Genomic DNA, 22,077 nt, shown 5'->3' on the forward strand with positions numbered 1-22,077 from the left:
TTTATCGCACAATATAAAACACATTGAGGTGTCTGTTGTTGTGATTTGGTACTATATGAATAAAACTGAATTGAATTGAATTAAATTATAAATCTAAACTCCACAGGTGGACCTGGGTTTAGCCAAGACAGTGCGCGGAGTCATCACCCAGGGAGCGAGGGGAGGAGACGCAGGAAGTGGAGCGGCCACAGATAACCGGGCATTTGTCAGGAAGTACAAAGTGGCACACAGCCTGAATGGGAAAGATTGGAATTTCATCATGGACAGCAAGACTAGCTTACCAAAGGTGGGTCAGGGGAGGCGGGCAGATGAAGAGCGATGCTCTTGTGTGTTTTTTTTACCAGTTCAGTAACCACTGCAGTGTTGGTTTTTTTGTGCAGATCTTTGAGGGGAACACACACTATGACACCCCAGAGCTCCGGCATTTCGAGGAGACAGTGGCCCAGTATATCCGACTCTATCCAGAGCGGTGGTCTCCGGCAGGCATTGGGATGAGAGTGGAGATTCTGGGCTGTGACCTTCCAGGTAGGACGCTCGGCCGTGATCTGTTTGACACAGGATCATTTTATATACATATATGATAATTTGCTGCCTACAGTATTCCAGGCTGAATTATTTGCCCTGCGCTGTAATGAACTCTAACCAGAAGTGAATGGACCTTGAGGAAGGTGGCTCACTAGAAAAGCGAGCCTCACATTAGATATGCATGAGAGTCATTAGAGGATGCCAGAGGTGAAAAGAGACACCCCGTGTGAGCTGAGAAAGGGAAACTGATAGCACCCTTGAAAAGTAATTATTTCTGATTTATTTCTGATATTATTACACCGGGCTTTGTGTTAGGTTGTCTTTAAGTATCCACAAGCACCGTGAGCGGCAGGCAGTGGACAGAGCTTGGTTTAAATGAATGCATCCCCAGAGAGAGAGAGTATTTATCAGTTCACTCTCCAGCGTGGTCTGTTATCCAGATGTGAAAGTGCTGTCGGATCATACGCGCTATCATCAGCACTCACGCACATATGGACCTTCACTGTTTACCACTCCCTCTGTGCCTCAAAAGGACGACTGGGCAGTATAGCTCAACATTTACAACAGCGCTTAAACATGAGTACATATGCATGTTTTGACACACGTTTACCCCACGCGCCACAGGAAACGAGCAAAGTGTTCATGCATGTTCTCTAGACACGTACTTTATTACACAAGCATGTCAAGCTACGCTTTCATTAGGACGATTTATGTGCTTTTGTGCGCTCCCACAAGACCTGATGAAGAGCACAGTTGAAGAGCGATTGTCATTATCACCTCTACTGCACGTCCAGCTAACAAAGTAACCACAGAGTCTACAATATAAATGTAAATGTGCACAGGTCTGTTTGCATGTGCCTCGTTGTGCAAAGATGCAGCACCCATATTTTCAATCCATCATTATGTACAGTTTTAAAAAAAAATGAACAGAGGGAAGTTCCATGCAGTTTATGATTGCTGCTTAAAGCTTGCTGCTCTAAACACCTGGTCCCTGGTCATTTTATCCTCCCCTGGAGCTCCTCCAGAGCACAGGAAACAATGTGTTTTACATTAGCTGCTGCCTGATGATTGACATGTGGAAAGCAGAGCACAGAAACCAATGAACACTAAACACCAACTTAAAAAATGGGAACAAAATGAAAAAGTATTTTAGGCTTTACCGCTTGACAGAGTTGACTTTCTGAAGATGGAGTGGAGAGTTCGGGGGAAACGTGACACACAGTACTATTGTTAAGGGTCACACATTGTTCACAGACCACCAGAACTCAGCAGGGATGACAGACTACCACTGACATCCCGTAAATCATTCGCTTCTCCGTCCCCTCTGATTTTTCAGTCGTTCTCTCCAGTCTTCAGCGATGTTCTCGGTTTACTTTTCACCTTATTGTGATTTAAAGTAAGAGGATGAAATTTATCCCCAAATCAACCCCAGCGCACTAAAGCACAATAAGAGCTCTCTCTCCTTATTCCTCCACATGGTTGCAGTTGTTTTGTTCCCACCCCGAGGCCCAGTGCGTGGGTCTAAAAATGTTTTTGTTCTTTTTTTTCTTTCTTCGTTTCCATGCCTCCTCTCTTTTCGTCTCCTCCCCTCTGTTACTCATCACTCGCACCTCTTTTCCACGCTCGCTGCTGTTGGTCCTGACTCCTTCAGTTTCCTGCTCCCCCCCCCACTGTTGCCACACAACTGACTTGCACACAGATCCTCTACGGTGACATTTTTTTTTTTTAGTGTACGTACTCCCAGAATGAAAAATTTATGAGCTCAGGGATGAAATTTTAGAGGGGAAAAAAATCCAGGTAGGCTCATTTCAGTCTTGGGAGCACTGAAAAGTAGAGCTCGCACATGCTCACGCACACACACCTCAAGCTGTCTGTCCTCCCTCCATAATTCGAGTAAACACAGTAGAGCTAGCTTTCAAATGATGATCGCTCTGAACCATTTTTCTCAGTTCGGTCCTATATCATTCCGCCTTTGGAGTAAGCGCATTATCCCAGTGTTTTCACAGCATCCCAGCCTCTGGAATTTTGGCTTCTTTGTTGTTTGTGCTCTTGCATTATTCATGTCATAAGGGAACCCGCCTCCCGTTTGGGGGAGAAAAAAGCAATAACCCTTAACTTAAATGATTAAGTTTTTAAGGTAAAGGCTTGATTTAGCATTAGAGTCCCGCAAGTAGCGATTAGGGCAACTCTCCAGGAAATTAATGCAATCTTTGAAGTGATGGTGCGTCTGTGTGTGTGAGGATGATCCCTGATCTGAGCACTTAACCCCACCCGGCAAAATATCAAATAATGGCTACTTGTCTACCCCATTGTGTTCTTTTGGGGTGTATGTATATCTACGTGTATGCATCCATCACTCTGTGTGTGTTTGAGTGTATGTGTGTGTGTGCGCGCGTGTGTGTGCACTCAGTACTGCCAGGGAAAGATTTACAGAAAAGCTTTCTACATAATTGAAGATTTTTTTCCTCTTCTCTGACATATTGCTGAGTCAGACTCTTTGGAAGTGAGCAATGTCTTTTTTTACAGGGTGGGTTGGCCCTCACGACCGTGTGTGTGTGTGTGTGTGTTTGGCGACTGCGTGTGCACTGAAAAGCAAGCCCGCAGAAGAATTTGTCTGTGAGCATGTGCATTCGCATATGTGAGCGTGCATCTCGATTATCTATGTCAGCACTGCCCCACCCCCTTCCAGCCGCCTAGGGCCCCCGGTTCTAAGTGTTGGTATCTCATCCCATGCATGATGATGACTTGCATCATCACCTGCAGCAGCAGACACATTATGTAAGACAACACTCTGCTGCAGAGGGACTGTTCCTGCATTTCAAGGCTCCCTCTCTGCTGTGCAACAAACCCAGCTCTCGCGACACCGTCCTCGCACGCATCAAGGACAGGACTCGGGGCATGGTAGGCAGGTCACATACGTTAACACACATTACCTCCCCCTCGCCTCGCACAAACATACACACCCTGCAAACAGCGCGCAAGTCAGTGCCATTCCCATCGCCCCCCAAAACACTCCTGTCACACCCTGGAAAGGTCAGCACATTTACACTGTGACAAGGCCTGACCTTTGAAAGCATAGAGTACTCAGGAGCTGGGCAGAATCTTAATGGACTCGACTGCGCGCTCTCTGCTTGTGTGTGTTTAGCTGCGGCGCGCGCTCAGGTAATGTGTAGATGGTTTATTTTAACGCCCGCTCCTGAGACTTAACTAGAGGACCCAAAAGGTCAGAATGGAATAAAAAGGCAAACACACACACACAAAAAGCAAAAGACGGCGAGAAGAGCGAACACAAGAGGAGGAATAAAGAGGAGACGCTGAACAAGACGTGGTGGCCCATTTGAAAGTCGGATGGGTGGAAGAGAGGTAGAAGGGTAGAGTTGCTTTCCATGCTTTTGCTTCCCAGTGGACCGGCAGCGATAAGAGTCTCATTAGGTAGTTAATAGCTGGCATAAAGGACGTGACATTAACGCTGGGTTAATGTCAGAAGCAGTCGCCAGCTGTGGCCAGCCTTTTCATCTCTGCCATTTCTCCAGCTGTGGTGCCGCTGCGCTCGTTTCCGCGGGAAGTTCTTTTAAGCAGATCAATTGCGTATCACAGTGTGTTTGTTGCCCTCATTGCTTTTTTCGCAGCCTTTAAATGATAATGGTAGCCTCACAGAAGGAGGAACCTTAACAGCAGGAGGCCTCTAGTACTGCCACTAACAGGCGTTAGACATGCTTAATCCATGTCACGCTTTTTCCTTCTTAGATACTCGTGTGTGTCTGTTCAACCTCCCGTCTCACACACGATCATCAAGCATCCAAGTCTTGGAGTTGTTTAGATGGACTAAATAAGAAAAAGGCAGAGGAAAATGAAATATAATGGGTTTGAGAGTGCACTTAGCCTTTTTTTTAGGAGTCACCGTCGTCAAATGTCTGAATCTATTTGAAGAAAAGAGACAAACAGAAAGAAAAACAAGTTGGCTGACTAAATGTAAATGTGGGAAAACACCTGCATTTTTATTTTTTTATTATACATCTGGATCTTTGGCTGACCCAAACTCCTGCGTAAATTCCCACAGCTCACCAGGGTCAGCCCATCTGCTCTTAATAACTACGCTTTTATTTTTTCTTCCTACCACTTCACATTCTAGCTGCAGCCTGCTCAACATGTGTGTGTGTGTTTGTGCATTTGACATCTTTTAATGAGCAAACTGCTGGATTATTTATGCCTCTGTGTGTTGTTTGTCTTTCTTTTTGATATATGCGAGATTTAGTTGACGTTAATGGAGGACCGAAAATCATACATTTCACTTTGTGTTTGTTCTCCCTCCTTCCAAGCGCGCTTGAGTTATGGAGTGAAGAAGGCCCTCGAATGCACACAGACAAACACGCACAACAGTTCACACAGACAGCAGAGTGGGTGATGGAGTGTGTGTGTCTGTGTGTGCGCGCTTTTAGACCCTTCTTGACAGCGAGAGAGTGGTCCCAGAGTGCGATCATCCCGTCCGAGGTCGAGGGGAGTTTGTTAGACAGAGCCATCCATCAGCCTTAGCGCCAGCCTGTTTTGTGTGTGTGTATTAACATGTGGACATGTGTGCCTGTTCATTTGTGCGTCTGCATATCCGAGCCAGTATGTATGGTAGACAGATTCTGACGCCTGAGCTCCCAGACACAACATGACAAGGGCTCTCTTGGGTTTTCTGTGCCTTCCTCTGACAGGAGACATGAATTAGTACAGTGAGGCGGTTTCAGTACCACGTACGATTTGTAGGCACGTTCTTTGTGCTGAGTTATGATAAAATAACGATAAGGTCATTAACTCAAGCAGCAGCGTTACTGCATTGTCCTGCATAAAGGTGCATGCTAACGGAGACATTAGCTGTTTTAGCGTAACAAAAATCAACATTCATAAAACAAGAAGTCAAATTTTCCTGCTTCATCTGAGCAACTCTTTTTTGTTTGCTTGGATCAAACAAACTTGTTATTTTGTGTTTCTAATGAGCCAAGTTCACTGTTTCTGTTCTTTGTGCTAATAACTGTCGCTAGCTTACTTTGCTTTCGCCCATTTTTGAAGCCTTTGAGCAATTTTTTCATCACCCTAGCTACGAAACACACTAAATTAAAAAGAAAAAAACCTTACTTACTTTCTTAGTTACTGCGACGACCCAAACTACGTCTTCTTATCCCGCATTCTTGTTGTCTGCTCTTCTGTGCTGTTTTCTAGACTTTTTATAGCAACTTATATCAAGAACTCGCTCGGCTGCACCGGTAAAAAGCATAATGAACATCCACAAACTAAATAAACATAATATAGGCACAAGTAATGTCAACAAACATGTGCACATTGATTGCAGATTGAACTTTGAATTGTGACATTTGAATAAAGTATTTGTATAAACCACATAGGTGCCGGCACTCTCAGTGGCATGTCAAAGTTTTATCAAGATTTTTCCGTTCGTCTAGGAGGAAATAGGAATCATACATACATATGCTACTATCATTATATATGATGATGTAAGGGGTGGTTCTGATAGCTACCCCATAAAAGATGCTCTTCTTTATTGTGTATTTTACTCTTAAATAAGACCATGATTTGCAAAATGAGCATCATGTTCTAATGAAGAAGATATAAAAGTAGTGAATGAGGGCAAAAACTCCTCTCTGCTGTATTAAATCAAGTGAGAAGAGGGGTCATTTTCCCATAGCCGTCTATATAATCTCACTCCTTCTGACCCCCTGCTGATTGTCAAGAAGACTCCATGACCTGAATGGCTTTCACTTTTTACACCCGGAGACTACCTTTATCTTTTGCATAGTCTATGATCTATGGAGGCACAATGGAGAGTTATTATTAAAGACTTCATTTCCGTCTTGTTGTTTTTTTTGCCTTTGTGAGTTTATCATTTCCTCTTTCCCGTTTGTATTTCCTGGCCCTCCCTAATGTGCAGCTCCCAAAGGACATATCGCCACATAAATAATGTCTTTAACAAACAGCAGTTCATTTTGCTGCCCTCTTTACAGTAATACATTGTCTGAAGTTGGCTTTAAGGGGCCACCTTTGACCCAAGTTTCATTATGTTTGTTCCTGCAGAAACCTCAACCCCAGCAGGCACCACCACACCCACGCTGCCAGCTGACGTCGAAACCACCACGGTCCCTGTCACGACTACAGGTGAGACAGGTGTTTAATATGAAAGAGCCAAAGAAATGCTGGATTAATAGCGTCATTAGGAAGCTGTAATAAGAAAGATGAAAGGCCTGAGAAAGCGCTGCATGACATTATGTAGATCAGCTGCAAATGCTCCTGTATCTGAAATGACTTTGATTTCTCACGCCTATCTGCCCTTTGGCTCTCGCTCTTACGCTGCCTTTTTCTCCCTGGCTGCTCTCCACCTCTACAGCGGCCACCTCTCCCCCATCAGACGCCGTGTGTGAGTTCGACCACGGCCTGTGTGGGTGGACACACGACCCCAACGCCCCGCTGCTCTGGTCCCTGCACAGCAACGGTGAGTCTCCTTAACAGAAATGTGAATATTTGGTCCGACTCCCTCAGTGTTTTTCCTCTGCACAGCATGCATTTAATAGATCTGAAGTTATGTCCGGATGGATTTACAGAACAGTGCAGTTAGCAGCTCAGGTTCACTACGGGAACCCCATTTTCTTTTCTTTTTTCCTTTTTTTTTATTGTGGGGTATCAGCTTTTATGTATGCAGCTGCAAGCAGACTTCTACTTGGGTGCAGAAATTGCACAAGCATGCCGTTTATTCCATCAACTTCCTCGGGTCTAGACAAGACTGCATTTTCTATAATTAAATGGAGTCAGTCTCCTTCTGAATCTTCATTGAGTCCCCCCTTTTTCAATTTGATTAAAATAATTCCTTAAATTGAAACCAGTCTAATTTGTCAGCGACGCCGTGCGCCAGCCACGCCGCTCTTTCCGAGTGAATGAGAATGAAAATGAACTGAGGGAATCAGAGGGAGAACAGCCTCCACGGAAAGCGCACACAGCCTCGCATGTGACATGCAGAGGCTCACCTCTGCGTGTCAGAATGAAGTGTCGGCAGGAAGGGGTTAAGACCGAGCGGCTCCAATTAAGTTCAGAGCAGGAGATTCCAAAGACGAGTGGTTATCCCCAGTCGTCCTTTACTGCCCCGCAATTACCTCAGGCACGTCCCACATGATGCTGTGTAGACTTCCATTTACTTAGGCATTCCTTGAAGAAATAATTATTCATTTTCCTCTTACGCATACCCACAGATCAAAAGTCCAGCATTTGGCAGGTTGTTAAAAGGTACAGAAGAGGTTTCCTGCTGGGTTTCTTTTTTTTGCACTATTTATAATTTTTCAGGGTAAGGGATCGTTATCCCAAGATTGTTTTAAAATTCATTGGTCTCGAGCAAGTCTCCATGAAAGATTTAGCATTTCTGCAGCTGGAGAAAATTAAACAAGAGGTCCAGTCTCCCTCCCCCTACACACACACACACACACACACACCCAACCTGCTTCAGTGATGTCACCTCGGTCATGTTCAGGAGGACAGCAGATCTCGTGGCAAAAAGGAGGAAATGTTCTTGAAGCGTGACCTCTTCAGGTCATAAAAAATCTATGACGGGGGGGGCTTCAAAGCGGCTTCTTTCATTAGACAGGCCGTGGTGGCTTTCATGCCTGAAGTATCATTTCCAGCCATTTTGACACGCCGCCCGAGCCTTTGATTTTCCCACGGGGGTCAAAGGTCACGATATCCCAGCCAGCCTGCAGGATCTTTATTTCGCCCCTATCAAATCACTGTTGTAATCCTCTACAGAATTCCCTCACCTCTCCCAGAAACCACAAACTCATCACCTCTTGACCTCACACCTGACACCAGTCATAGTAACAGTAATAACACACAATCCTAGAAATAGCCACCATTTACTCTAATACTAAATCAGACTTCCTAGTTTATCATGCTAGTACCAGTGTGATAAACTGGGCTTTGTAGACTGAATCATTGTTTTCCTCATGCCAGCAGCAGACCTCTGTGAAATAGATTAATAATGCTCTCTTTTTGCTGTGTCCGGCGTGGCAGCCTCGATTATGAGGCGTCTGCTGAACAAGAGGCACAACAATGGACGGGGGGGGGGGGGGGGGGGGGGGGCAACAGACTCCACTTCAATGCGAGGCGATGAGAATGGAGGAAGCTTTGGTGCGCACATTGAAATAAGTCATAAAACGCCTCATGGAGACCTGATTTCACATCCTCTCCAGTTGTATGCATATATATATATATATATATATATATTTCCTACAGTGACACATACACATTCATTCAAAGCTGCAGAGGGCCAAGGGACACACTGTCACACGCTGTCTTAGGTGTCACACACAGGCGACTGCGACACATGGCGGGCAGAGGGGAGCTGTCAACTAGGAAGAAGATTTATCACCCCCAGATACTTCCAGTGTGATCTGCTGGACACACGGAGCAAAAAAAGGCTCACTCACTTAGTCACTCAGCGAACCTGAGTGCGGTGGCAGTGGATGCTACTGCACGCCGATTGAAACTTCTTACTCTTGTGGTAGTTTTTCTCTCGCCTATAAAACAGAAAGGCGCTTAATTGCTGGAACACATATACACACAGGCACCAACACACACAGACACACACACAGTTGTTCTTGATAAAGCAGGTGATTTAATCTGCAGATTGTTGATATTGGACTCTTTCCCACCGGGCCCACTTAAGAAATTCCTCAGCAGACACCTCACCGAGCCGCTCTCTCACACGTACGCGGGCATGCACAATGCAATCTGTGCTTCTCGTTCACACAGGCAGTCACTCATACATGCGGTCTCTCACAATGGAATTCGTGTCGCTTTCCAATTTGCAAACTAAACATCCTCTGGTGTAAACAAGTGGAGGGGGATGCATTTCTGTTGGACTTTTCCGTTGGTTAAGTCATTTACCTGAAAGGGAATGAAGAAAAAAACGCCTCAAGGGTCTTGGCTGGAGTTCTGCTAGCACTCGGTGTATGAACGACGCTCTCAGTGGACCTATTCTTCTCTGTGTTTATATTTGTCACATCCCTATTGTTTGGTATGACTATTGTGCTGTGGTGATCCCATTCCTGTTAGCAACTGGTGATTAGTGTCTCGGGTTTTTTTTTTTTGAACAGTCATGTTGGAAATGTCTAACCGTGTGAAAAGCCATTATGTACATGTGTGCATGTCTATATATGTGTCTAAGTCATGATTAACGACGATAATTCTCTCACTGTACGCACACACGATTCCCTTGTGTATACGCTCCGTGTTTGCCGCACAGACTAACTGCAGCAGCATCCATTTACAGTGAATATCAAAAGTCTACACAACCATTCATTTTCTCATTTTTTTATTGCCTCGAGGCCTGAATGAAAATCCATTAAATCAGACTTCTGTTTATTTATTTTTTTCATTTTCATTTGACTGCAGTAACCAGCGAACTCAAGGTTAAAACAAAACCCTGCTCACTTTCGGTAATGTGGAGAGAATGCAGAAAGGGCTCAGTTTCACATTTTTGCTGTGAAATTGCTGTGAACAGGAATGTGCATGTGGCAACTTTTATATCCCATTTTGGTCCGAGTTAGAAAAATTCATGCTCTATCTCTTCTCATATCTCTTTCCCTTCCAGAGCTCAACAGCTATCTGTACATAGACGCAAGCCTAAAGACTGAGCAGCAGCGAGCTCGGCTCTTGAGCCCCGTGTTGACCGCCGACACTGGGCCCCTGTGTCTAGTCTTCTCTTACCAGATATCGGGGGAGGCCCAGGGCCACCTTAGGGTCCTGGTACAGGACGCCCACTTTGAAGAGACGGTCCTGTGGACACTAACAGACGATCAGGGCCCCGTCTGGAAGGAGGGTCGGACCATACTACCTCGATCCCCTAAAAGCGTCCAGGTAGTGGTTAAACTCTGTGTGCTCATAAAATAAATACTTAAAAAGAAGGCAAATGGGAGATGAAAGAATCAAGCTTCTTACCAGTATTATTGAGTTATATACGAATCAGGCTTTGTAATCTTGAGTTAGACATTTTAATTACATGCTACCCAGGAAGGGAAAACATTTCTGTTGTAGTTTTATTAGAGTAGGCTGTTAATATTTTCAATCTTAAACACCCCCAAAGCTACATTATATGCGCTCACCACCACCTACATGTCAAAATCTGTTAACTTGAACTTATTTTAAACTTTCAGGCAGGCTCTTAGCCATTTCATTCAGCCATGTTAAGACTTCAGCTTCAGCTGTTTACCCAAGATTTTTAGCTTAAGTGTTCAAACATTTATCCACAACTTTTATCTGCTACTCTAGTTATAGTTCCCCATCATACTTAATCATCATGTTTAGCTAACAGTAACTTTGCTAGCTATTTCAGCTCTATTGCAGGTGTTTTAGCTAACAAGTTTTAGCTAAGGTTTTCACAAACCGTTTCAACAGATTAGCCATAACTTAGACAACAATTTCTACTGTACTTAATATTTTTAGCTAGCATACAATTTAAAAAATTTTTTTTCGACCGTTAGCGATCGCACCCATTTCTTCTGGTGGTAGGTTTTTTTGTACTGCTTAGCTTCTAATTGTTGTTTTACTGTTAAGAGTTTTTCCTAAATCTAAATAAAGTTTACTTACTTGGGTACTGACTTAGCTTACCAGGTTTAGCATGTGACCCATGTGCTCTAAAGCTATTCCAGAGTTTTAAGTCTGTCTTGAGGACGGTTCAGTTCCCAGTATACCCGGCCTGTTGGCCACATCATGCATTGCTATTATTTTTTATCACACAGCTGCTTCCATTCATGCTCGCCATGGTAGCCGCTGGAGTATTGTTCTCAGCTACAGGTGTACACGCCAGTAGCACAACACTCCAAGTATAAAAGGGCCATGACTGTGTGTCTTCCCCTTGCTTCTTGTAGTTCAGCTGCCCATGTGACGCTTCTTCTAAAGCTAAAGTACGCACTTGTACTTGTAGCAGAGCATATGACAGTATCAGTTTTAAGCTCTGTGTCACTTTAGGCCACATTTGAAATAAAGTACGCTGTAGTGTCCCTCTGGCTGTGGGACTGTTTGGAAGTTGGCTGTGCATTTGTCAGAGACATCACAAGCAGTTAATGTTCTCATAAAAAAGTAAGTGGGAGATGGTTGCAGAGCAGGGAGGATGATTGCAAGTGTTGAGTGCAACTTTGAAATCGCAGGCACCGTATTAAGTTTTTATCCTATTTCTCCTCCTCCTGCTGCTGTCCCCATTTTCAATGTGCCTCCACCCCCCATCCTGTCATCCGTCTTCCTCTTCCTCTCACTTCTTTTTCCTTCAACTTTTCCCTCCTCCTCTTCCTCTTCATCCTTCCTTTTTTTCGGCTGTGGTAGGTTGTGATGGAGGGTTACTTTGTGCACGGCACCAGAGGGCACATCTGGATAGACAACATCCACATCAGCTCGAGCACCCCACTGACGGAGTGTACACGTAAGTCGCACATATGCTTTGTTTCTTTATTTTTGCTTCTTCTTGCCAAAAATCTTTACAGATAAACACACACACACTCATGACACATTATCTCACCCTCCTATCAGTCTACTGCTCCCTACTACCACCTCGACTTTCAGTCGTAAGGTCCTTGAGCAGTGACACACATGAAGTGAGAAACACCAGCACCACCACACACCAATCCTTCACTCGCCCTCCCATCCCAGTTTCAGAGACAGCCTCTCCTCCAAAGAGCTCACCGAACACAGAGATGAAAGCAGGAAGAAGAGGGAGGGACAGCGTTTACTCCTCCACGAAAAAAGAAAGAAAGAAAAGAAACGAAGAATAGGAAAACTAGGCCATAAACGCCCCGTGGGCCCCGGCGATGCTAATCTATGTTTCATTAGATTTCTCTTCTCTTTCTCCCTCTATCTCTCCTGCGCTCCCTCCTCTGTCGTATTTGTAAACAGAGATTTTCCCGAGCCATCAAAGGGAATTACTAGACAGGCTGTTTCCCAAGCAAGTTTCTGGGTGCCTCGCACGAGCCGAGCTCCAGTGTAGCCTCCCTAATCTAGCCTGAGCAGGGGCTTCGGAGAGGGTGTTAAACAGATCAGAGACCAAGCCGGCGGTTCGGAGCCAAAAACCTGCCGTCATCACTTCTGACTGACGTCCAGTGTGCTTTGGAGCCGGACCACAGTGGGAACATGGCAGCGGGGGTGGGGTGGCAGAGTGTAACAGAGGGAAAGTGTGTGTGTCTATGTGTATGGCCAGTGTTTTTCTGTGTGTTTGTGTTGAGTCATTTTTATATGTCTGTGTGTGTCATGCGAGTCCTGAGAGAGTCTAAGCAGCACAGCAGCTTGGAAGGCAAAGATGATAGCCCAGCCCCCCTCCTGCTTCCCTGCTGCTGTGTTTCCTCCTTCCTCCCTTCCCTCTCCTCCTTTGCCACTCCCAGAGCATGCTGGGATGTTGCTTATCACCAAACACAGTTGAGTTTTTCACAGTACGTCGGCGTTCCCGCCAAAAGGCGCCAGTTCCCAAGTCGGACCCCCTGCTCCTTTACTCCCATTCTCTCTTTCTCAACCCCCACCCCCAGTCACACACACACACACACACACACACACACACCATGTACCACACACTGAGACACACACACACACACATCATTTCTCTGTGTTTGCATTCCAGGCAATCAAAGTGAAGGTTCTGCTCTGTGCATTCACAGCCCGCTCCAGTTTTACTGGACGCTGCAGATAAACAACTTGAAATGTGTGAACTTTGCAAATGCAGACACACACATACGCCCATAGCCTATACACTATACACTCCCGTCTCAAATTCCTGGCAACCACAATATACTCTGTTTGAAACAGCGTTCTAGCAGAGAATCACTGTAAATGCCATAATTCATGTGCGTTATCTGAGGAATTAATTTAAAATTTCCTCAGGAGGAGTTTGATAGTCTTGTGACATTTGCGTGACATTTGGCTGACTTTTTCTCTTATATTTAAAGTTATCTAACAGCTGTCTCGCTCTCTCCCCCCTCTCTCTCTGCTCCTGTCTCCCGCCCGCCTCTCTATCCTCACAGAACCCTTCGCGGCTTTTCCTCCCGAAAATCCAGGTGAGTCTGACTTTGGTGTGAAGTCACTTCTCCTGTGGTCTTGCTTCCTGCCCGTCGGTATGCACTAGCCTGGGTTTCTTTTTTTGCTTGGTCTGAACCACTAAAAGAAAAACCAATTAGTCTAAATCACTCTTTTACACTGACAGCACAGAAGCCGAGTCTGCCACAGCTTTGTGATTCCAGACTTTTTAAAGCTGATTCGCCACGTCACCGGCAGCATGTAGACGTCTCAAAATGAGTACTAATGGCAAATATTCACCAAACACCAAATTAATTTTGATCAAATTTTAGTGAAGTTACAGGATAGATCGCTTCAGTAGCTCATTGTTTTACCTTGTCAGTTTTAGCAGAAACAAAGGATTGGTCTCAAAAGGAAAGACTGTACGTGCGAAGGAAGCCGAATCCGGCACGGCATAAGGAGTCATATTTGAAAAGGGCTACATATTCTCTGTTCTAGGCTTCCTGACACAGCCTGAAGGGTTTTAAATAACTGTCTGCCTCATGAAAAATATTTAGAGCATCCTAGGAGACCCTATGAGATTGATGTTAGTGTTTTGGCATCTCATAATGTCTTCCAATAAGATAAGAGCTAGGAGGCTTCAGTGCGAATGTGATGTGTGTGCATTTCTTCGGCTTTTCTACTCCTCTGACTTCACACACGCGCACACATATAGCACACGGTGTCTAACCCTTGACAAACACACACATTAATATCATCACACACACAACAGCGTCCCCAGTGGAAAGCAATCAGATAGAGTGACTGAGCAGCATCGAGCATGGGTGTCTCTGTCTCCTCTCCCTAAGTCAGCTCTGCCTAATGAGTGTGTGCAGTGTGAAGTAGCAGGAGCACGCACCATTTCCCCCTGTAATTATGTGACACGGTCCAAAAATCAGGATGTATTCAGCCCCGCTTCATTTTCCCTTTAGTTCAGTGTGACATCCTACATACAGCTTCTCCACATCAGCTTTGGAAAGAGCATGTGGGCTTCTTCTTCTTTTTTTTTTTTAGTTTTTCCACTCTGTCTACAAGGGTTTGTTTTAGTAGACTTGGATAGAGGAGTAGAGGCCTCTTGGAAGCCGGTTAGCTGGTTCTTACCAAAAATTTGAGAATTGGGTGGGGGAGGGGGAATTCAATCCAGGAGCAGCAGAAGAGTAGAGGATCTGTGGAGATGGTCTCCGAGGAGACAGCTCTTTGGCTTGAGAAGGAGAGGACTGGCCAGGATGCTGATGCATGACAGACAAAAAACACACAAAAAAGGAAAATGAAAAACCAAGAACAGAGAACAGGATAAATTATGTACTCAAAACAAAATCTGACAACTCGAGCCAGCTAAATAACAAATCCCGGTCCAATATGAGCTCAGAGAGTGAGAGAGAGAGTGCGAGCTCTGGAACGCTGGATACCCGTGTGATGTTCCCGCTGATCCTTGCATGGTTCTGAGATGATATCAAGGAGCTGTTTGTGACTTCCTGTGCCAGTGTGAAACAGGAAGAGGAAGCTCCTTAAGTCAATGTGTGTGCGTGCTTTTATGACTAATTATTTTGGCTTTCGTTTCACACCAAGAAATCTCACTGGAGCTTTGTTTAAAAAAAATAAATAAAGAAATAAAAGAAATAAATCGCTTGCATTGCACTTGATTGGATCCAACTATTGGAGCGATTTCAAACCAAATCTCTTGACGATCTTGGTGTGAAAACTTGTCCTCCAATTGCAACCCAAGCTACGTGACAGAGATGGATGCATTTCTTTCTTTCTTTTCTGGCCTTGGAGATGTCTTTCTTTCTTTCTTTTTGCAACTGGCATGCTTGTGCATGCTCACACGAGGTGCACGAACAGGGATAGAATCAGACGAATTCAGTGTTAAAAAGTGAAAAACAAGTGCCACTCCTCTCTTTTCCCGCTGGCCAATTATTCTGTATCTCTCCACCAGGGGGAGGCGTTCCTGTGCCTCCCTTGCCCATCCACTGGTATTACATTATGGCTGCCGGGGGTGCCCTCCTTCTCCTGGCAGCGGCCATCTTGGTCAGAGCACTCTGTTGCTGTCGACAACACCTGGCCACCAAGAAGAGCCAACTGTCTGTGGCCTATCACAGCTCTTCGCAGTGCTTCCAGTACTCTAACTGGTCCTCCAGTATGGCCACCCCCGGGGTGGAGCCGGTCCTGACGGTGAGGTTGGACAGCCGGGACCGACACCGTACCCTCTGCTAAAAGCGAAGCGCTTATAAGCTGCACTGTATTCGTCAGAGGACGACGCCGACCGGCGATGGCAGTGAGAGTCGTGGCGCAGCAAGATCGACGAACCCTCACTTGCTTTAGTTTACAGCCCCCAGCGGTGATGATGACGACAAAGACATTGTCCTAAATTGCTGAGTGATATATTTTTTTTTTTTTTTTGGCAAAGGAAACACTGTGGCCTCTCTCTCTCACACATGCACGCTCTCTAATGGATGTAGCTTCGGTTGCTGTTTTTCCTTCCCTGTTCCATTAAGGAGTTTTGCTGTTGACATTTCACACTATGCTGCTCCTGATGAGAGAACTGAAGACTGAGTAAGTTATTTGTCTGAACAGCTTGATTCGGACCATTGAGTACCGTCTGGCTCCTCATAACCCCAACGGTCCTTCTGGAATGACCCCAACGTGGACACACACACAGGCATGCGAGGGGGAAGAGGACGGGGAGGGGATTTTGAGCTGGTTCCGCTGCAAGGAGCCAGCCAGAGCTGCCAAACCACGAGGCTAAAACAAGACCCCAGAGACACGAGGAACCCTGCAGTGCTGAGAGAGGGAGAGACGGGGGGAGGGAGGGGGGGGAGAAAACTGTGCTAGCTGTGGAAATGATCTGGCAAGGCCCAGAAAATGAAGCTCTTGGTATCTCTGTAATAACACAACCACAGGATAGTTGCAATATGAGTTGTGCCAATAGCGAGGGTGTTTGTAAAAGAACAGAAATGGGATGTGTGGAGGGGGGGGGGGTCCATTGTCCTTTTCAACAAAGCATGTGCACATTTACAAAAAAAAACCTCACAAAAATACAAAACAAAGGAATGCAAATCCATCATACTTAAAAAGTCCTGCATCGCAAACGGAGTTAACCAGCTCCGTTTGATTGAACATCTCATCTTTCTCTCGATAAAGGCATCAGTCAGTGATGGATGCGGCCGTCTTCAGTGTTTCAGTGTTTCTTGTGTAATAAAGCACGTTGTTCCACTCCCATTCATGCTTCATACCACCCACTCCAGTTGTTCTCCGTGTCTTTGAGCCGCCCAGATGAAAGCCGTGCCTGAGCCGAGCCTTGTCGTGTTTTCCAGTGTGAATATGTGCTTGTTGTTTTTAGGGTTGTAAATAGACACATCTGTCTGCCATCGCCGCTTCGATCCTTGATTTACGCTCCTACAAATCCCACAATGCCGCCGGACCAGCTGGAAGCCATAAGCGAAGTGTTTTTGCCTTATGTGTTCATCCTTGAGAGGAATCCGAGATATTACAAAAACCAGAGCAGAGAGTTTCAGCCATTCAGGGTTGGGTTTTTTCTTTCCCTTTTTAGTGCCATTATTGGCCGGTGACATAAAATAAGACACAGCTAATGCACTTCTCGCTAATATTTAACACATATGGGCTCTAAAAACCCATTTTTATCGTGTAATTGTCACCGAGATAGACACACTAGCGGCAATTTCTCTCTCATCAGTTGGTACAGAGGTGATGAGATCTGACACGAGCTCAATTTAACACCCTGGATTGAATGAAATTGAGGTCTTCACTCTGTAGCTTAACGGGGCGTGCTTTCCCTGGTTTGTCACTGCTGCAAAAATCCATCACCTACAAGCCCGCAGCTCAGCAGAAATGCACCTCAATTTGTTGTCACAATTTAGAAGCTGCACTTTTTTCTGGCACACTTTGCCCATGTGCTTTTAAATCAACTTGGGGGGAGGAGGGACCGGACACCCTACTCGAGCCATCTCAACACCATTATGCTTCCAAGCCTCTAATAGTCGTAATTAGTTAATGGACAGATAGCATTTATTAGGTCTGCGGTAAGCACTTTTCCCTCCCATCAACCGCACCTCGATCGCCCAATCCCCTGCCAACTACCAGTTGCCCTGGAAACAGTATTAATAATGCCGGTGGCCATCAGAGACCAGCAGATCTAGACGTGTGCCTTGCCAAGCAGCTACTCCCACTCCTGACTGCTCGCCAAGAGCAAGCGAGCCCAAACACACACTCACATGTGCGGACACAAATGTGCACAAAGTTAAAAGAAAACCCACCTAAAGTAGAAGTACTCTCAGGCTATTGGGCTCGAATAAAGTGCTGGGAGGGAGGGCTTGCCACAATTCAGACACTCACATCCACGTCAATTTTCAGTTCACACCACCTGGCAGACCTGTTACTTTCACACAAAGCACTGTCACGAGCAACTGCTGACATTTTGTCTCCATTATTTTTCTCTTCTTTGATGATCTAATGCACCGGTCGAACAGTAATGATGATTTCAGCAGCGATAATGACGGGAATTGTTAATGATTTGATGACATGTTTGCATTGTTATTCACACTGAATGAGCAGTCTTACACCATCGATATACCATGTGATGACTGTGTGTTTGACAGGAATGTATCTTAATGATCTTTATTATTAATAAAGTCGTATTTTTCTATTTATAAGTGTGTGTATGAGTATAAATGTGTAATATCAAAATTAGCAGCAAATATAAAGCAGTTAACGGTATGCAAAGGGTTGCTGTTATTTCTGGTGATTGTGTAAAAAGACACTGAACTCGAGTTAGGCACTTGGCGAGCATTTAAAGGAAACCTTGCAGAGGCAAATGCAGAGGCATGTTTTTGTTTATTTGTTGTAATTACAGCTAGAATTATGCGTAAATCGGATTGGTGTTTAAAGTCGGTGTGTCCTGTGCTTCTGTCTGATAGTTAAGGGACCAGGTGGCGATGGACGAATTTACGGTGGCCCGCTAGGTGGAGGTAAGACACGGAGCTCACACCAGTACCTTTTTGTCATTTCTATAAAGTACTTTTATAAATTATAAAGAACATTTCTGTAAGTTATCTCCCTTGTGGCAGATGGCTATACCTGGTTCTGATGGAGGTTTCTTCCTGTTAAAAGGGAGTTTTTCCTTCCCACTGTTGCCAATTGCTTGCTCATAGGGGGTCGTCCAATTCTAGAGGTTTTCTCTGAATTTTTGTAGGGTCCATACCTTACAATATAACGTGCCTTGAGGCAACTGTTGTTTTGATATTAAATGGCACTACATAAATGAAAATTGAATTGAATTACCTCTGTTCGGACTTTAGTTTCTGTTTGTAAATGAGTCTTCTACTCACAACAATTCATGACTTTAGTGATGTTTGATACAATCTTTTCTCTTTAGTAAGTCAAAAACATCGCAAAAGATCAGGTAGGGTCAGGAAGTCAAGTTTACCTGCACTCCTGACAGATCACTTGATCTCATTAACAGCAGTTTACCTGTAATTGTAAAATCTCGTATTTACGTTGATTTTTCCAAGCCACTTTGCAACCCACCTCCCCATGTCATGTATATCATCATTAACTGTAGCAATAACAGGTTTATACAACCACTCCTTGCCTGTCATCATACTAACCTCCCGTTTTTGTCACAGGTTTACAGTTCCCAGAGAGGAACACGCCATCACCGTCATCCGAGCCTCCAGTCACGCGTGTCTCAGAAAAGGACAACTCGTGGCTGTACACCCTTGACCCCATACTGGTCACAATCATCGTCATGAGCTCTCTGGGCGTCCTGCTCGGAGCGGTGTGCGCCGGCCTCCTGCTGTACTGCACCTGCTCCTACAGCGGCCTGTCTTCCCGCTCCTCCACCACCCTGGAGAACTACAACTTTGAACTCTACGACGGCCTCAAGCACAAGGTCAAACTCAACCAACAGCGCTGCTGCACCGAGGCGTGAGAAAGAAAAGGCGATTCGAAAAGGAAGATGGAAAGAAAGAGAGGGATGACAGTCACCCTGTGAAAACCTCCCGCTATCTTCTTCATTTTGCTTCAGTTCACTTTATTCCTCAGCAGCGCAGATCCCAGGATGCACAGGCAACAAGAAAGCCACTTTCGAGCTCAAACGAGAACTTGTTTTCCTGTTTCGGAAAGCATTGCACAGTCCAGTATTGGTAGTTCTATGGCAAAATGAACCACTGAGTAAAAAACTGATGGACTGTTCCGTTCTGGGCCTAAAAAGTAAATATCTACACATATCAAGTACAGATTCTTGGTCCACCAACAGAGAAATGTTTATAGATGCATCATAGATTTGTATGAGGTCTAGTTTTGAAAGTGGATACTGTAAACTACACAAACAGCGAGGCAGACACATCGTGTTGGAAAGGTGGTAGGTTAGGAACGTGCTTAGAAAGCGTCTTTTTTTCTTTTGTTTTTTGGATCACGTGTGAACACAGTGGCCTAGAAGTTAGCTCCTTGGTGTGGACCGTTGGCTCCTTTGTTCTCTACGTATCAGCCTCAGTTATCCTCTTAGTTCCTGACAGTCTGTGGTCTATTTAGTCACCGACGCCCCTCGAGTTTGTCTCACTGCTCAATCACTTTCTGTTTTAATGTTTTAGTTCTGGCCTGTTACCCAGTCTGGCAGATATGTTTTGTTTTTTGTTTTTTTAATGAAGCAAAGGAAGTGTGTGTGTGTGTGTGTGTGTGTGTGTGTGTGTGTGTGTGTGTGTGTGTGTGTGTGTGTGTGTGTGTGTGTGGGGAGGGGGGAGGGGGGCTTTTTAACACATTATTTTACTGGCAGAGATGTTCTTGTTAGATTTAGTTGTCGGAGACTGTTGTTGCCGGTTCCTGTCAAAGAGAAGGTCACGTTTACATTGCGGTTAATGGTAAAAGGTCAAGGAGCTTTGGTTGGTGCAACCTATGGATTGCTGGTAAGAGTGTGAAGCACTGTAGAAAGAGAAGGAAAGAGAGACTATAAGAGACTATGACTGACAGCGCACTAAAAAAAAAATCCCCTGCCTCTCCCTCGTAGGGGCGATGTTCTCTCTTTCACGAGTACAAGACAAAAAAAAAGCAAATGGGATCAAAAACAAATGCAGTCAGACACAGCTCTTCTCAATCGACTGACTGACTGTGTGCCCGGACACACAACAACGCCTTAAAAGCAAACTGTTGGTGGAAATGTTGAAAAAAGGAACGTTGAGGAGACATCGAGACCAGAGAGGAGGATCTCTCTCGCTCTCTTTTACACGTGGACCTCAAAAGCCATGATTTAAAGGACCTATCCCCTCTTTTTTCCCGCCACCCACCTCCCCCACCGACACACACCAACGCCGGAACCCCCGTCCCACCTCAACTTACTGGCTAGTCGTGGCCTATTTTGTGATTAATTTTTTTGTGCGTGTGTTAATTTTTACTGTTGCAGCATTTTTTTTTTAAACTGTTTAAAAAGGTCTTGTCGCACATGCTTGGATTGGACTTGTAAGCCATGAGAAGAAGGGAGTGAAGGCCTTTAAAATTCCCCGTCCACGGACACAAACATCCACGCACTTCCCTTGTATATACGGATGTATATACAGAACACAAATACACGTCTTTCCTCTCTGAAAAACTCGAGAAACTTTGGACATGCGCGCACACCGAGAGTATGGCAGAATCTAGAAATTAAAGGGAACGATGGCTTCTCACACTTTCGCACTCAGCATCACATCCCATCCACCCTTACTCGCTGTCTCTTTCTCTCTCTCCTCTGAGGCCCACATCTCTGGACCCCCACTGACTCTTTTCAAAGTGCCTTGGAGCCTCGGGGATCCAGCTTGCCTTTGGAGCCAGTATCGGATACAGTAAGTTGAGACTGCCAGCGACAGTCACAGCGCCCCCTTCAGCCCGGGGGGACCAAATGAAACACACAGAAAGACAGGACCCCCCCCCCCCCCGACAAACACACACACAAACACATACACCCCTAACCCTTCGCACTGCTAGGACTGCTGTTGTTGTTGTTTTAAAGGGGTCTTTGTACAGAAATGCTCTTTTTATGATTGTTATTATAATTATTGTTATGATTATTTAATAAAGGATTTATACCATAACGAATAAACTGATGATTTCTTTAACTCTGACGCGTTTTTACATTTTTTTGTCGAAATCTTGGCATGAGCACCGGAATGCTCGTGGCCACAACTTGATGCTTCCTGTCCAATTACTTCCTGCAAACTCCCTCTCAGACTTGGAGCCAAAACTTTCACTTTTAATTGCAAAAGGAGTACACGCAAGGAGCAACACACACAAACTCGTGTTCTTGCTCTCTATTTCTGCCACACACAAACACACACACATAATACTGTGTTGTCAGCCTGCTACACTTGGCCTCTAATCTCCCCATGATGTCCCATTAGTCTGGACCTCTGGTGGCCCTCATTTAGGAGCTCCAACATCAAAGCTTTGAAGTGCCCGGTGTCTCAGCCACACACACGCGCGCGCACGCACACA

The 22,077-nt window shown here is 45.1% G+C and overlaps 1 protein-coding gene across 2 annotated transcripts in view; it reads left to right on the forward strand.

Moving 5' to 3' along the window:
- Positions 1-21,701, forward strand: part of nrp2a (neuropilin 2a) — a 60,572-nt gene extending 38,871 nt beyond the window's left edge. The window contains exons 10-18 of one of the 2 annotated variants that reach the window (XM_004552661.4): positions 107-286; positions 381-525; positions 6,598-6,678; positions 6,908-7,012; positions 10,157-10,422; positions 11,884-11,980; positions 13,566-13,598; positions 18,531-18,581; positions 19,239-21,701. In XM_004552661.4, the coding sequence (XP_004552718.1) occupies positions 107-286; positions 381-525; positions 6,598-6,678; positions 6,908-7,012; positions 10,157-10,422; positions 11,884-11,980; positions 13,566-13,598; positions 18,531-18,581; positions 19,239-19,543 (1,263 nt within the window). In that variant the 3' untranslated portion in view covers positions 19,544-21,701. The other variant, XM_004552662.6, reaches the window with a different exon arrangement.
- The last annotated feature ends 376 nt before the right edge of the window (positions 21,702-22,077 follow it).

The sequence above is a fragment of the Maylandia zebra genome, linkage group LG23 (assembly GCF_041146795.1).
Source record: "Maylandia zebra isolate NMK-2024a linkage group LG23, Mzebra_GT3a, whole genome shotgun sequence".
Classification (NCBI taxonomy): Eukaryota; Metazoa; Chordata; class Actinopteri; order Cichliformes; family Cichlidae; genus Maylandia; species Maylandia zebra.